At 33.5% G+C, this 14,189-nt stretch overlaps 3 protein-coding genes and 1 long non-coding RNA gene across 4 annotated transcripts in view; 1 reads left to right on the top strand and 3 right to left on the bottom strand.

Moving 5' to 3' along the window:
• LOC149555130 (uncharacterized) overlaps positions 1-804 on the bottom strand; it is a 78,313-nt gene extending 77,509 nt beyond the window's left edge. Inside the window, exon 1 of the mRNA XM_089829190.1 lies at positions 633-804. Within this exon, the coding sequence (XP_089685316.1) occupies positions 633-804 (172 nt within the window). The remainder of the gene's footprint in view (positions 1-632) is intronic.
• A 3,677-nt stretch (positions 805-4,481) lies between these two features.
• LOC149555129 (transcription elongation factor 1 homolog) lies at positions 4,482-6,365 on the bottom strand. The gene is made up of 5 exons (XM_089833587.1): positions 6,237-6,365; positions 5,975-6,121; positions 5,160-5,230; positions 5,017-5,038; positions 4,482-4,848 (listed from the first exon to the last, which is right to left on the bottom strand). The coding sequence occupies exons 2-5, from the start codon at positions 6,088-6,090 to the stop codon at positions 4,800-4,802; spliced, it is 258 nt and encodes an 85-aa protein (XP_089689713.1). The 5' UTR covers positions 6,091-6,121; positions 6,237-6,365; the 3' UTR covers positions 4,482-4,799.
• Positions 6,366-6,966: 601 nt separating this feature from the next.
• Positions 6,967-8,278, top strand: LOC149555128 (uncharacterized). The gene is made up of 2 exons (XR_016365281.1): positions 6,967-7,269; positions 7,743-8,278. It is a non-coding gene; the product is annotated as an uncharacterized LOC149555128 (long non-coding RNA).
• A 3,454-nt stretch (positions 8,279-11,732) lies between these two features.
• LOC149555127 (transcription elongation factor 1 homolog) lies at positions 11,733-13,744 on the bottom strand. Its single transcript, XM_089829151.1, has 5 exons — positions 13,701-13,744; positions 13,448-13,594; positions 12,466-12,536; positions 12,324-12,345; positions 11,733-12,073 (listed from the first exon to the last, which is right to left on the bottom strand). Exons 2-5 carry the CDS (start codon positions 13,558-13,560, stop codon positions 12,025-12,027), a joined length of 255 nt encoding a protein of 84 aa, XP_089685277.1. The 5' UTR covers positions 13,561-13,594; positions 13,701-13,744; the 3' UTR covers positions 11,733-12,024.
• Between the last annotated feature and the right edge of the window lie 445 nt (positions 13,745-14,189).

Below are 14,189 nucleotides of genomic sequence, written 5' to 3'. Positions count from 1 at the left end.
CTCAAGAAATCACTCTGTGGCCTCAAGAAGGCACCTCGTGCTTGATATGCTAAAATGGATTCTTATCTTTTGTCTCGAATTTTTTGAGATCTAAATCTGATCTAAATGTTTATATGTTAGAACATCTGGCTCTTTGTTGCTCATGGTACTCTATATAGATGACCTACTAATCACAGGAGATTAGTACTCTATGTTGCATTAATTATGGATCACTGCTTATAGATCACCACTTACAAATTCTATTAAATCCAAATATTATGCCAGAGACCGTTCCCAGTCTTGGTTAACTGGCTGATGTGTCAATTAAACATTAGATTTTCTCCACGATTAGCTTTAGGATTTTCTTATATTGTATTGTTTTTTAATAAGGTTGTAGTGGTTGTTAATCAAAACTGAAGCAATTTTTACAGACTGATATGCTGTAATCAATGGATGCTCTCTTTTTCTCATTCTAGTTTTTATCATTAACCGATCTTTTCATACAGAGATATTATTATTTTTTCTTTTTCTATTGTTCTGTAAGCTGCAAATTTCACAAATTCCACAACCTTATAGTTTCCTCCATTCCTCCCATTAGACTAACTCTTCCACCAATTCATAAAGGCCATATAAGGCTGCGAAGTGAAATGTACTATTTCCTTCCGAGTTTTTTGTCCTAGCGAATTCACGCCGTGCATCCAAATCTTTCTCAAGCTCTTCAATGAGTCTGTTAAGTTGAAACACATACCCCTGTTCGGCGGCTCTGTAATGCCGACTATCTATTACTAGGGAAGGAGCGGAAGAATGGCCCATGGAGTTGCTCATTCTTATGCGAACGCATATTTCTGGGAAGAGATGGGCATCGTCTCTCAAACTGCTTATACCAGGAGATGGATGGGCAATTCATGCATAGCGATCAGAAATAAGAGGAACAGGGATTACATTTGAGTAAATAAAATGTTTGGATTTGTTTAGGGCCTTACACTGATAGGAAACTAAAATATTGAACGGGTTCTCATTGAACGAATTATCTGTAGCTTTTGGCCTACTTTGTATGGGTTAGATGTGGTCTTCATCTGTTCTCTCTCAAGAAGTAGTACATTTTTTTTTGGTTTTGGAAGCTTGTTCATTTATAATCTGAATAGTTTTCTTTGCGAAATAACGGTTTCCAGTAGCATATATTGTGGGATCAATGATTGTCAAAATCCTATCATGCTTCTTCTCTTAGCCATTTTGTTTTCCATACAATTTTTTTCTCTGATATGAGATTAAGAGTTATGTAGATGTTGATTCCCGGAAGATAATAACTATAAAGAAAATTTTAATTCAGCGGCTCATGTGATTTGTTCATATCAAGATCATAAGTGTTGTAAACAACAAAGCAAGGTTGCAATGGGAGTTTTTCATTCAAACTAATATGTAGAGTATGAATTATACACCAGTAAGCAACCCAATTCATATTCTCTTGTTAATGAAAATGAATATTATTTTTACTTAAAACTTAATATGTGTATTCTTCAAAGATAAAAGAGCTGTATAATATATTCCCTTCCAATTTTCCTTATGGTTCACTGTTGAGAAGGAATCATGTATGTAAAGTGTGTGGTAAGTGGATGTAAATTTAATCAGAGAAGAGTAGAGATAGAATTGGATGTTGGTTTTGGACTTCAAAGGAACTCTATTGGTAATGAGGTGCAATATTGGTCAATTCAAATTTTAGATTTGTTATTCTAAATATCTACTCTTTGTTGTTGATTGGAGCAATTTGGAAGTGGGTCCACCTATCATCCTACAAGCCTTTAACAGGGTTTGAAACTTCTCACAAGGGTTCGAAGTCTCCTAACAAGGATTTTTCCTCTAATAAGTACTATTGTACTAATTGCACTACATATGGGTCACAGAATCATATCCTTTCACAAGGAACTTCTATATTAGTACATTATCTTGTCTAGATGTCATCCACACTAGGCTTTTCCCTAGTTAACAAATCATTATGTCACTACGTATGATTTATCTCTTATTTGGGTTCCCCGCCCCACCCCACCAATTGTGTGGGTGAACTTTACTTTCTCACAATTTATATGAAAGCATCAAGTCCTCTTTGATAAGGAATATTAGCAACTTGAAGAGATACATAAAGAAAGTCCAGAGTTTGATGGAGACAACTATGATAGTTGGAAAGACAAAGTCATAATTCACTTGATCTGCATGGAAATTGACTATTGGTTGTCAAGACTAAGAAGATAGAGAAGGAGGAAAAGGATCTACTTATATATACCAATGAAGAACAAAATCTATTTGTGCAACGTGTATGCAAGAGAAGCACTGGTCTCTATACTTCTTGAAACCAAAGTTATTGAGGTCAAGGGTCTATAGCTTACTTATGAAGTTTAGGATGGATTAGAAAGACTGGTAGGATTAGTTAAAGTAGTTGTAGACATCATATAAACATCTACTATAGACGTCCACACACAAAACCTCTAGATGACATATATTTCAATCTAATAGTCTAGAAATTATAAGTAGTATCATCAAATAAGAGGGGTTTTATTTAAGGGGGTCCTTCTAAATAGGCTATATATTCTTTAACTAGTATCTACTTAAATAATTATTTTCAAGAAGAAAGCTTTAATGCTAGTTATAGCATATAATTTCCCTATTGAGAGGGGGTGAATTAGTAGAAGATATAAATTTTAAGGTCCTTAATCAATTCAAACTTTACTAATGATAATAATAAAATTGAAATAAAAATAGAACAAGTCACACATTGAAACTTTAACACGTGTGTTAAAATCCTAGGATAGGGAATACTATGAGAAATGTTGCTAGGATCCACTCTCCTAATGTAGCCTCATGAATAATATAAACATGTAAACACTTTAAAGGTATCAATCATAAGGAATAACCAAATCCCTTACTTGAGAGCATCAATTCTAGTTGAACCATAAACTTTTCATACCAGCACACTAGCCTAACATCCTTGAACAAAATCTCTTCTTAGTGAAACCTCCTAGCTTGCAAATGCAATACAATACATTTATCTCTACTTGATTAGCTATCAAGAAAAAAGGTTGACTATTGAACAAAATCTGTTCTTATTGAAACCTCCTAACTTGCAAATGTAATACAATACATTTATCTCTACTTGATTGACTATCAGGAAAAAAGGTTGACTAGACTTACATTCAAATCCTACAATAACATTATCAAGATTTACAAACTTGTCAACATTCTCTGAATATTCAACCTTACATTCTCAAAATTGACACTGTTAATGGACTAAATATGATCAACCTTTAGCTTCACATCTAAAACTTACTTAAAGCACTTCTTAACAAAGCTCATACTTCTCTCAACTGAATCCAAGCACCTTTAAATAGAGTTTTTCATATTTCTCATCAAGTGCACAGTTTTAGGAAAATAAAATAATTATTTGGAAATAGTTTGCAATTACAATTGTACAATTGATAGTTATTTGTCACTTACAACCTTTCTCCTAAATAAAAGATCTAATCCAATATTTAATCACTAAAAAGGCATACATCTAAGCTCTTTTACATTGATGAAGAGGTTATATATGTCCTTTCTCAATAAAGGAACTAATTATAGTCATTAAGAATATAAATGGTTGGAAATAAACTCATCCAACCAAATTGTTAACACCCTAATGCATTATAATGAAGTCGAATTTGATCTGAATACAAGACTAACCCATAAAGACTATCTCTATAGATATAGAAGTTCTAATTGGATCCAACATTCTACAAAAACAAATATACATATGAAGCAATCTTCATCACATTTTGAGACCAGAGTAGTCTAAAATATTGAAAAGACAACTTTATTTTCACTAATATCTAATTTTTGTCCCATTCACATTCATCATTCAAAATTTATCTTTAAAATACAAGTACATATGTCTACAACAACAGTTGAAAAATTCACCTACATAGCTAAAGATTGCAACCTTCATCTTCAAATAGATGCCCAAGTGTACGTGTATTTAATTTTGACCCTTCAATACAAGTGTATTTGAAGGAGAAGAATATGACTAAATATTTTCTTGAAGCATTGCCACCAATACTTTTAAGGAGATGAATTTCTTATAGAGAGGACCTAAATGTGATGTTATTTCACTTGATATGTGCCACAATTTAGTATCTTCTAAACCGTTAATAAATTAGAAACTTGTAAATATTATAAACTCAATTAAACGTAGAATTAATAAATACTAAAATAAATTAATTAATTAACTACTCTATTTTTAGATATTTCTGATATGAAATAACAATAATGAGACAATAGATCAAATGTTCAAACTGATTTAAATGCAATCTTTGGACATTAAAATCCATAGTTATTATTCTAATTTTTAAATTGTTCAAATAACATAAAAGTTCAAAGATTATATTTAATTGTATTTTTCACAACATTTAATGTTATTTTTTATGTTGAAGAAATTTTTTCTAAGTAAATAGTGATAATTAAATAGACAATTATCCTTCTACAACTAAAATGAATATATGAATGTCATTATGAGCCTACATATTTACATTCTGCAAACCCAATGTAAAGAGATTTTTAACCACCAACTAAAAAAGGCCCCTCTAATATGACCAATATATAATATACAAAACTACTAACCAAGTTATTATGTATTGTGCAAATATCTTCTTTGACAAAAGAAGACAAGGCTAAGTATAGAGATAAGTATTCTACCCAAATGTCTCTACTGACCAGCTCAATATTAGAAGGAACCTCAAAAAGAAAATTTCTACAAGATATATTGTATTCTAGGAAACTATACATATTTGACCCATTTATCCATGTATATTTGCTTGCTCACATTCATCAATCCACTCGCTATACCTAAGAACATTTTCAGAGACTGTATTAGGGCTTGATATTCAAGACCTATCTCATGGTTTGTATTTCCCAACTATGAATTAATTTTGAATAATTCATATGAAATAGAATGCTTTCATTTCTTTATAAAACGAGTGAAATCAAGAGTGTATAGTTCATATCAAAGCTTACACATCAATGGGCTCGCTCAATGCTGTCACATGTCCAAGAAATCACAAACAGAAAAACAATACTTAGTAAGGACTATTGTGGAAAATTTAATGTATAAAAATACTAAGAACTAATGTTCAACGTGCCAACAAAACAACACTGACCGTTTATAGCAGTACCAAAACTCTCTTGGCATATTTGGCATTTAGCCTCCCCAATAAGATTCTTTCTATCCCTACAACTCAAACAAATTTGTCAAGACTGACATAACTAAAATTAACAAGAGTATTTGAAAGGACCAACACAATTCTTAGTTAATTAGGAAACCTCTACAAGCTCAAAGAATTCAACTTTCACAAATGTATTAAAAATATCCAAAACTTTCACAAGTGTATCTTTCAACTCGCAAAGACTAAGGATCTTTTTCTAAGAATAGTATGAACAAATCCTTAAAGACTAAGGATCTTTTTCTAAGAATAATATGAACAAATCCTTAAAACCATTTTATAGAGAAATTTGAAGAAAACATACAAAAGATGGCATGGTTGGAAATGCAAGACTTTGTAAATATTGATAAAATATTAATAGGAGGAGAATTCACAAATCCTAAGGGAATTATATCAGATTTTTAGGTTTTCTTTAAACACGAGTTAGTTGTTAAATATTAAGAAAGACTACTATAAATTTTATCAAGCATCTAAGAATCAAAAAATGGTCATTTCAAAGTGTCAATAGCAGCACATTCAAAAGTGCCAGTACTTCTAAATGTGGTATACAAAATGGATCAATTATAAATTTAAAAATCTCAAAAATGATTGATTACTATGCACAAATAGAATTTCTATGTTACCAGTGCTCTCTCTAATTGTACTTGTGATCTGAGACGAGTTTAGCCTTTGTAAATTTGTGACAATAACAAAAAGCTGATTAAGAAAGGCACCCACAGCTGCACACGAAATTTAAAAAATACAAAACTTACAATTTGCACTCAACGCTACCGTCATGGTTGCAGAAAGGACAGCTGAAGAGGGTATTCAGCTTCTCTTGCTTTTTCTTTGCCGGAGCCTTCTTCGACTTCCTTTTTCTCTTCCCCATCTTCCCATCAAACTCTTTGCGACCTTCGAATCTGCAGCCGCAGTGAATTCACACACTGAGAAAAACAAATATCTAACAAAACGATCTGTGAAAGACAGCCAGTGAAAAAGAAAACAGAGGGAGAAACGCTGGTTAAGGAAACTTACACAAGATTATCAAAAACCTCAAAGTAAACTCGTCCAACTCGACTACAATTTTCTCCTAAGTAGTTTTGCGAAAATGGATTACCAAATGTTAAGCTGGCGTTTTAATTAGAGTTTCTTTAATCTTTACCTAGTCTAGATTCCAGCGCCTTCTAGAATTCCACGACCCTTCTCAAAAAGCATTATGTGGTGTTCTCCAATTTGATATTAGTCTTGAGCTTTCTTCATGACACGAGTAAGTCGCTTTAAGAAATGGGCTTTTGTATTGTTTCTCTTTAATTGGGAGATGGGCTTTTATAGTGTCTCTATTTAATTGGGAGTTGGCACATCTATATACTATATAGTAAAAATCAAATAAAACAATGGAAAAATCTAGGGGAATAAAAATTCCTAACATCGTATGAAGTAAGCTAAAGTGTAGAAATTATTATTATTATTATTAGTTCCAAAACTTTGGATCCGTTTAGTTTCATTTTGTCATTTCATTCTAGCAATGAGGTTTAATAATTTTTTGCACATAAATGTTTTCTTTATAATTTATAAATTTTAATAGATTTATAAAATCTCAATAAAGTCAGTTTTCTGTATTCACATTGGCTCTTGGCAGAAAAGGTAAGGGATAAAATTCAATTTATTAGGAAAAAAAGTTCAAAAATCTCCCTTCTGGAACGCTCTTGATAGTTCTTAGAACTCTCTGGAAAGCGTAGGACTCTTGTGTAAATCTCTCCCCTCATAAGCGTTTCAATGTGTGTGTGCAATGACAAGGATGCTGACTTAGCAGAGGGCCACAACCAGTCTCGTGGAGAATGATCAACAATCCTTTCACTGCAGAGTCAAAACCAATAACAACATGTTTAATCTTCTCCCCTTCTTTCTATAGATTGATAGTTTCTTGTGTAGTTCTCACCTGAATCTGCAGGCGACAGAAGCATATCCCTATTTTGTCTTTTGCTCTTGGCATGGGAAGACCGAGTCGTCCTTGCAAAGCCCACATTGTTGTATTACCAAATTGGAAGGAGAGACAAAGCTTAATCAGGTTTGTTATTTTAACTAGTTCTTTGCATATTTGCAGCCTATTTGTTGTGGGGCATAAGCATTATATCAATTGGAAATTAGGTTACCGCTCCCTGACGTAGTTTGTGAAGAATTCTGTTCAAATGATCTTAATTAGGCAGAAGTAAATCTTGTAGCTTATGCTCTATGTCTTGTAATCTTTTAACTGTACTATATGTAAGAACCTACAAACCCATATACAGAAGAACTTGTAGACAGGCACCTGGAATAACTTCTTGCCAAGTGTATGGCTTCACACCTGCCAATTGCATTTGCTTGCAAAATGTTTATTTCCAAATTAGTCACGGGCAGACTTCATAACATGTCCTCTCATGAGAGTTTTAAATTCAATTCAAAGAGTTTCCGGTCTGTCAAAACTTTGAGTGACTATTATGATGTGTCCAAGCCTAGAAGAGACACACTATGTGACAGACGTGGGGTGTATGTTTATTGCAGATAATTGTTTTCAACCATCAATTCCCTATATCAGCAGCTAGATCATCAACAGAGGAAGACCCATTTGACCCAACTCAATTGGGTCTTGGTGTGGGACCTCGGCCACATGGGACTAGGTCTCCTGAAACCAGTAATTGGATCTCTGTGACATAGCAAAGTCCAGTTGGAGGACCTCTTGTACAAGTTTTACATTCTAGAACTAATGCAAGAGGAACTCGTAGAGTTGGGAGTAAAAAATCAATGCTTAATCTGATGAGTGATGGATGGAAACTAAGCCCTCCTCGCAGCCCAAGAATGACATCCCCAACTGGAGTTTTGCAGAGGAATTTTTCTTCTGTGTCAGATTGCAACACTCAAAGCAACCGTCGAGAAAGCTGCCGAACATGAGTGGATTTTCAGAGAGTATGCAGTCGCCAGTGAGGTAAAAGACATCAAAATATGCAAGCATATGTAAGGTGCTCAAATTGTATGGAACAAAGAAACATAGTTTATTCCCACAAAAAAATCAATAGCCATTTGACTATTACATGTAATAAGTCGCTTCACCGCAAATTCAACAAATTCAGCTGCTCCACGGCTAGAGTTTGGCACGTCCCTTTAACTGTTTCCTGCAAACCCTTGCCTTGACAACTTTAGAAACATGGAAATTTTAGATCTATAACTTATCATCCTGCAACGACTCATTAAATACCCACTTAATAGTTCAGTTTGACTAAAAACTTGAATTATTCTTTATGATTTAATTTTATCATTAGCATACAGAAATATTTTTAAAAAAATAAGCATCAATAATGAAGAATTGCTTAATGGGTTATGTTAGTAATATACAGTGTGAGGTGATTTTTTTTTTGTAAGTGGCATCCATCATAAAAAAAACTTAAAACAATTTTCAATAAATTTAATTAGAGATTCTAGATCGTAAGCGGCTATTTTATCAAATAGCTTGGAAATTCTATAAATGATTTTCAAAAGTTCATGACAATGTAAGGTAGAAAGTTTAAGCCACAATAATAATTTGAAGTTTCTCTCAGAACTTGTCTTCCTGCTATGGATTATGTTACAATGTATTTTTCTTTATTGAAAGTTGGCCAAACAGTCCTCACGTTCTGTTTCTGTAAGATTTAGCCTAAGATTTCAATTGGTGATAAACATGTTTAGTATGAAATTCTCCATATTAGTTTGACATGTTCTTGTTGATTGTGCATGGTATCTTGTTGATTGTGCATGGTAACAATCTGGATGATTACCAGATCCGATTAGATTGCTGATGGGTTGCACTTAAAGCTAATTTTGTGGTTCTTTAATGCACATTCGCAAGTTTTTTAAATTGGACTAAAAGGTTGTTGAATTGTCAAATTAGTTGATGAATGTTGAGCTAAATAAGTACTTTAATGCACATAAACAATCTCTGAAAACAGCACGAAAGGTTGTTGATTTTTTTTCTCTTTTTGGGGATCTTTGATTTTTAAAAGTTAACTGTATAAAGTTTAATCTTGTGTTTTCAAAAAGAAATGGTAAGAATTTTTTTTTTTTCAATTTCTTCTACAAACTCAATGAGACTTAGCCAAATGGTTCTGAATACTTTATACACAACTACTCTTGGTTACGGAGTCTTGGTTTAGGACATAGCTCCTATGGTTCTCAGAACTATTGTTTATTTAGTTTGCATACAATGACACAATTAGTAAACAAAACCATGAAGCTATACCAAATGCTTTACTACATTTGTTGATAAATTTTAAAATACTCTTTTCAATAATCTGTAATAACAGAGGCACTGTATTTGGTAAAATCCTTTGTTGCACCGAATCCTAAACAACACCCAACTGCCACTTATCCCATGTATTTGGTTGCATATTGGGGTTGTTCAAGTTCACAATTAGCCCACCAACATTCACCCATCGGACCTTCGAAGTGAATATACGCCCAATTAAAAGACATCATAATGTAGACCATAAATGATAGATTACATCCCAACCATAACAACAATGAATCAGACTAACTGCTAAATAACTTGTTTATTTATAGAGTTTGTAAAATTATATCGAATCTCCAGCCGCAGTGAATTCACACTGTGAGAAAAACAAATATCTAACAAAACGATCTGTGAAAGACAACCCGTGAAACAGAGAAAAGAGGGAGAAAACCATCGTTAAGGAAACTTACACAAGATTATCGAGTAAACTTGTCCAAGCCTAGTACAATTTTCTCCTAAGTAGTTTCGTGAAAATGGATTTAATAGCTATCATTTGGTTGAAATTTTCATATAATCATTTTATGTAGCCCTTGACATCAGAAGCAGCACAACATTGAAGATATTAGATATTTATTCAAGGACAACAAAATTGGAAACATGGTTGAGAAAATTACACATGAACATTGGAAGGATTTCCTCGCACATGTTTCGCTATGCAACTCGATTAACCTTTTCTTATAATGTGAAGTCAAAGGGCATCACGGTTGTTTATCAACTTTTATCAAATTGACTTACAAGGCCAACTCATATTGACAACGAAGTTTATGCAATGAGCTTGCATCTATCTTTTGGGGTCTGTCGCTTTGACTCAGAGATTTTCTTGACTACGAATTTTTTTCATAGCATTGTATGCCAGTATTGGAATGAGACAAACCAATGCTGAACACCTTATACAGCAATTGATAACTTAAGATTTTAGAGTTTTGCAGAAACAATTTAAGGTGATTCTTAACATGAATTGAGAAAGCCAATGTTAACGTGGTCACGTTAACAAATAAACAGGACAGTTGAGGGTACTATCCTTGCTACATTCTTTTTACTCATTTCCATCGAATCTTCCACTTTACCATATCACAATCATTTTAGGGGATAGTAAAATATATTACTGCTTTAAACTCCTAAATTTTGGGATTTTGCAAAAAGTCTGAGGTGTAGGAATGAATTTGGTTGATCCTAGGAATTTTCGAGACCAAAACAAGCAATGATTTTTATTTGAAGAAAACACAACCTAATAACGTGGAAACACAACCTAATAACGTGGTCTTGGATTGGGAAACATGTCAAATGAACTTAACAAATGAGTCGTTGCAGGTGAAACTTCGTCAAAGATTATGTCGTAGAATAATTACCATAAAAATGATGATCCAGCCCCAAAATCTGTGCATGTAGTTACCTAATTGTTGTTTAACAAAGCCAATATCTCTACCTTCTTTCCTTAGATAGATCTAACAGTCAACGTTGTTCACCATCTCAATGTTTGCATGCCTACTATTATAAATAAGAAATTTCATTACATAATGTTTTGGCCAATTCATATCCCTCATAAGCATCAGTACATTATGAACTAACTAATCATCTTTCCCGATAACATTATTATTCCCATTGAACACTCAAAAAGAGATAACTAATTGCTTAGATATTTTTAATTGTTCGATAAGACTTTCTTCCTAGTCAAATAAAACAACGTCTTAGCATTATCTTTGGTATTCAGATTAACTCCTACGAGGAATTTGTATTTAAGACAAATTATTTAATTGGAGAAATGAGTTGTTTCCATTAACTAGCAATGTTCACGTTGCAAAATAAAGATTTCATTGTCATTCGCATAATATTTCCCTCATGCTAGATATTCTCAAGCAAAGGATGTGAAAATTTCTGTCATGATCAAAACGTTTGGACGACTTATTAAACATGTCTATCAAATTAGCATCTATTTCTCTGCAGTTTGGCACATTCAGTTGGAAATATATACATTTCAATCTATTCATAACGTCAAATACATCTCTGCGCTTTCATAGACATTCTCTATCACAGCTTTAGTACCATGCACAAATGTTGATTTGCTCGATATTTGGTTTTTTTTAAACTGTTAAGTTCAAGCATTTTCAAAATTGTTATTAAATTCGTTGAACCCCAGTAGAACTTAGAATCGTTGAATTAAACCTAGATGCATTCTAATACTAATCTGATACGCATAAACTAAAAAGAAAATGCAACAAACAATATAGAACACCTTAGAGAGCAAATTGTACCTCCATATTTATGTTTCTTGCAGATCTAATTCAGAGGGAAATACATATAAATTGAGTAAAAGCCATTGTTGCATGGTCACCTCAATATAATATATACAAAACTGTTAACTGAGCTAGTAAATACTTTTAGTGAAAAAACAGGGCAGCTAAGTATAGTAACAAGTATCCTGTCCAAAACTCTTTCATGATCGGGTCGGTGCTCCGTGATATCTCAGGAAAGAAATTGTCTAGAAGGGATACGGTACTCTAAAAATCCATGCAGACGTAAGCCTATTTATCCAGAATTATTTACTCGCTCACATTCATCAATCCACTCGCTATACCTGAAATCACATTCAGTTAACACATTAGGCTCTCCTATTCAATTCCATACTTATATTGTACACTTTCCAGCTCTAATTGCTTCCTCGCTATAAATAAATTTTCTGTGATCAGTGTGAAACACGATGTAATTATTTCCGAAATTACAAATTTTTAAAATATACAGATTTGCTTATGTAAACTTTCCTCAAATATGACAAATAGAATAAAGAAAATTCTGAAAGATAGGAATTCTGAGTTATTGTAGCTTACACATCAATAGGTTCGCTCAATGCTGTCACGTACAAGAAACCCAAGGCGGAGAAACAACATTCAGTATGGACTCGAATGTGCAAAAGAAATGTACAAAAATATTAGGAACTAGCAATTAATAAGTGGGTAAAGATGTACTGACCGTTTACAGAGGTGCTGAAACTCTCTTGGCATATTCGGCATTTAGCCTCCCCTATGAGATCCTTTTTATCACTACAAGTCAAACAAATTTATCAGGACTTACAGAACGTAAATTATCAAGAATATGAGAAAGAACCAGACCAACTGTTCGATAATAAAGGTATTTCCACAAGGAATGGGAAAAACATTATACTGGATAGCAGAGTAATTGTTCTACAAGCTTAAAGAAACCAGACACTTCCACAAGTCTCTCATTTAACTCAAACAGATTCAATGCACTTTTTATAGGATAGTATGAACAAATCCCTTAATCCTTGAGACATTCTTAAAAAGAGACTCAAATGAAAACGCACAAAATTAACAGCGCTACCGAGGACTTCCAAACACTGAGAGGGTAATTTATGCAAAAGCCATGATGATAAAACACGAGGAGAATCAAGAAATCTCAGGGGATGGCAGAGGCCATTGCATGAAGGACCCTGTCAATGATGTTAAAACACTGTATCATATGTAAATTTTGCAAAATGTCAAGAGTAATGCTCTTTATCCAGGGAGAAAACATGGTTTTTATGTCATTTTGAGGCCTTGATGTCTGACAGAAACCTAATCTCCACCATCTTAAACCACATGCCACTACAGTTTCAAAATCTTAATCTAAGCAAAGACCTAGAAAGGAAATTGTGTTGGGAAGAAAAAACGAAAAAAAAAACAATCCTTGACCACAACTGTGATTACTCGAGTTGAAACCCTACAGGTCTTGTTCACACATGATTTTAGGGTGAGTTATCGACGATTCGTGAGTGGATATCTGCAGAGCAAATACTCACTCTAAATACACCACTCTATACCTCAATAAGCATGAATCATTCAAATTCATTCGAAATAATACACAACATCAGGGTTCCGAGGCTCGTGGAATACCTTAACAGAGAAATTGGGGCTAAACATAAAAAGCTGGAAAAAACAGGGCATGGAAAACTCACATTTTGCACTCGACACTGGCGTCATGGTTGCAGAAAGGACAGCTGAAGACTGTACCCAGCTTCTCCTGCTTTTTCTTTGGCGGAGCCTTCTTTGACGACTTTCTCTTCCCCATTTTTACAGAAAATCAAAGTTTTCGAGCTTCCAAACTGCAGCCAAAGGGAATTCCCGCTTTAAAAATAATTACAAAGCAATCTGTGACCTCTAAAACCGATGAAATAGGGGAAAACGAAGAACCACTTCGAAAAAACTTACTCCGCAAGAAAGAAAACCTGAAGAAAAATACGTCTAATATTCTTCTCAGAAGAAGTTTCGCGAAAATATATTTAAACGGTTTAAACTTCTATCGCATTAATTGCTGAACTTCTAGCATCTTCTAATACGCGGCTTTTTCTTTTTCTTTGAATAAAAAGCTTTATGTGGTGTTCGCTCAATGAGTGCTTTTCCAAGGTACGGACATGCAATTTGAGCCGAGTCTTTCGCCGACGTAATGACACGTGTAAGTGACGCTTGGCTTTAATATAGATATTTCCAATTTCTATTTGTAAAAACAATAAAAATGATACCTAATACAGTAATTAGTTCATTTGTGCACCACTATTAGAACATTTTTGTATGACTACTTGAACATTTGTTTTTAAAAAAATGAAAGATATATGTTTTTTTAAGGTGTCAACATGTTTAAAACTAGGACTGGCACCTTATGATAAGGTGCAATTGGTACGTCGTAGTCTATTTTTAGTG

Source organism: Cupressus sempervirens, chromosome 5, assembly GCF_028749045.1.
Source record: "Cupressus sempervirens isolate cs-2001-9-10 chromosome 5, ASM2874904v1, whole genome shotgun sequence".
Classification (NCBI taxonomy): Eukaryota; Viridiplantae; Streptophyta; class Pinopsida; order Cupressales; family Cupressaceae; genus Cupressus; species Cupressus sempervirens.
This window is presented reverse-complemented; position numbering and strand designations above follow the sequence as displayed.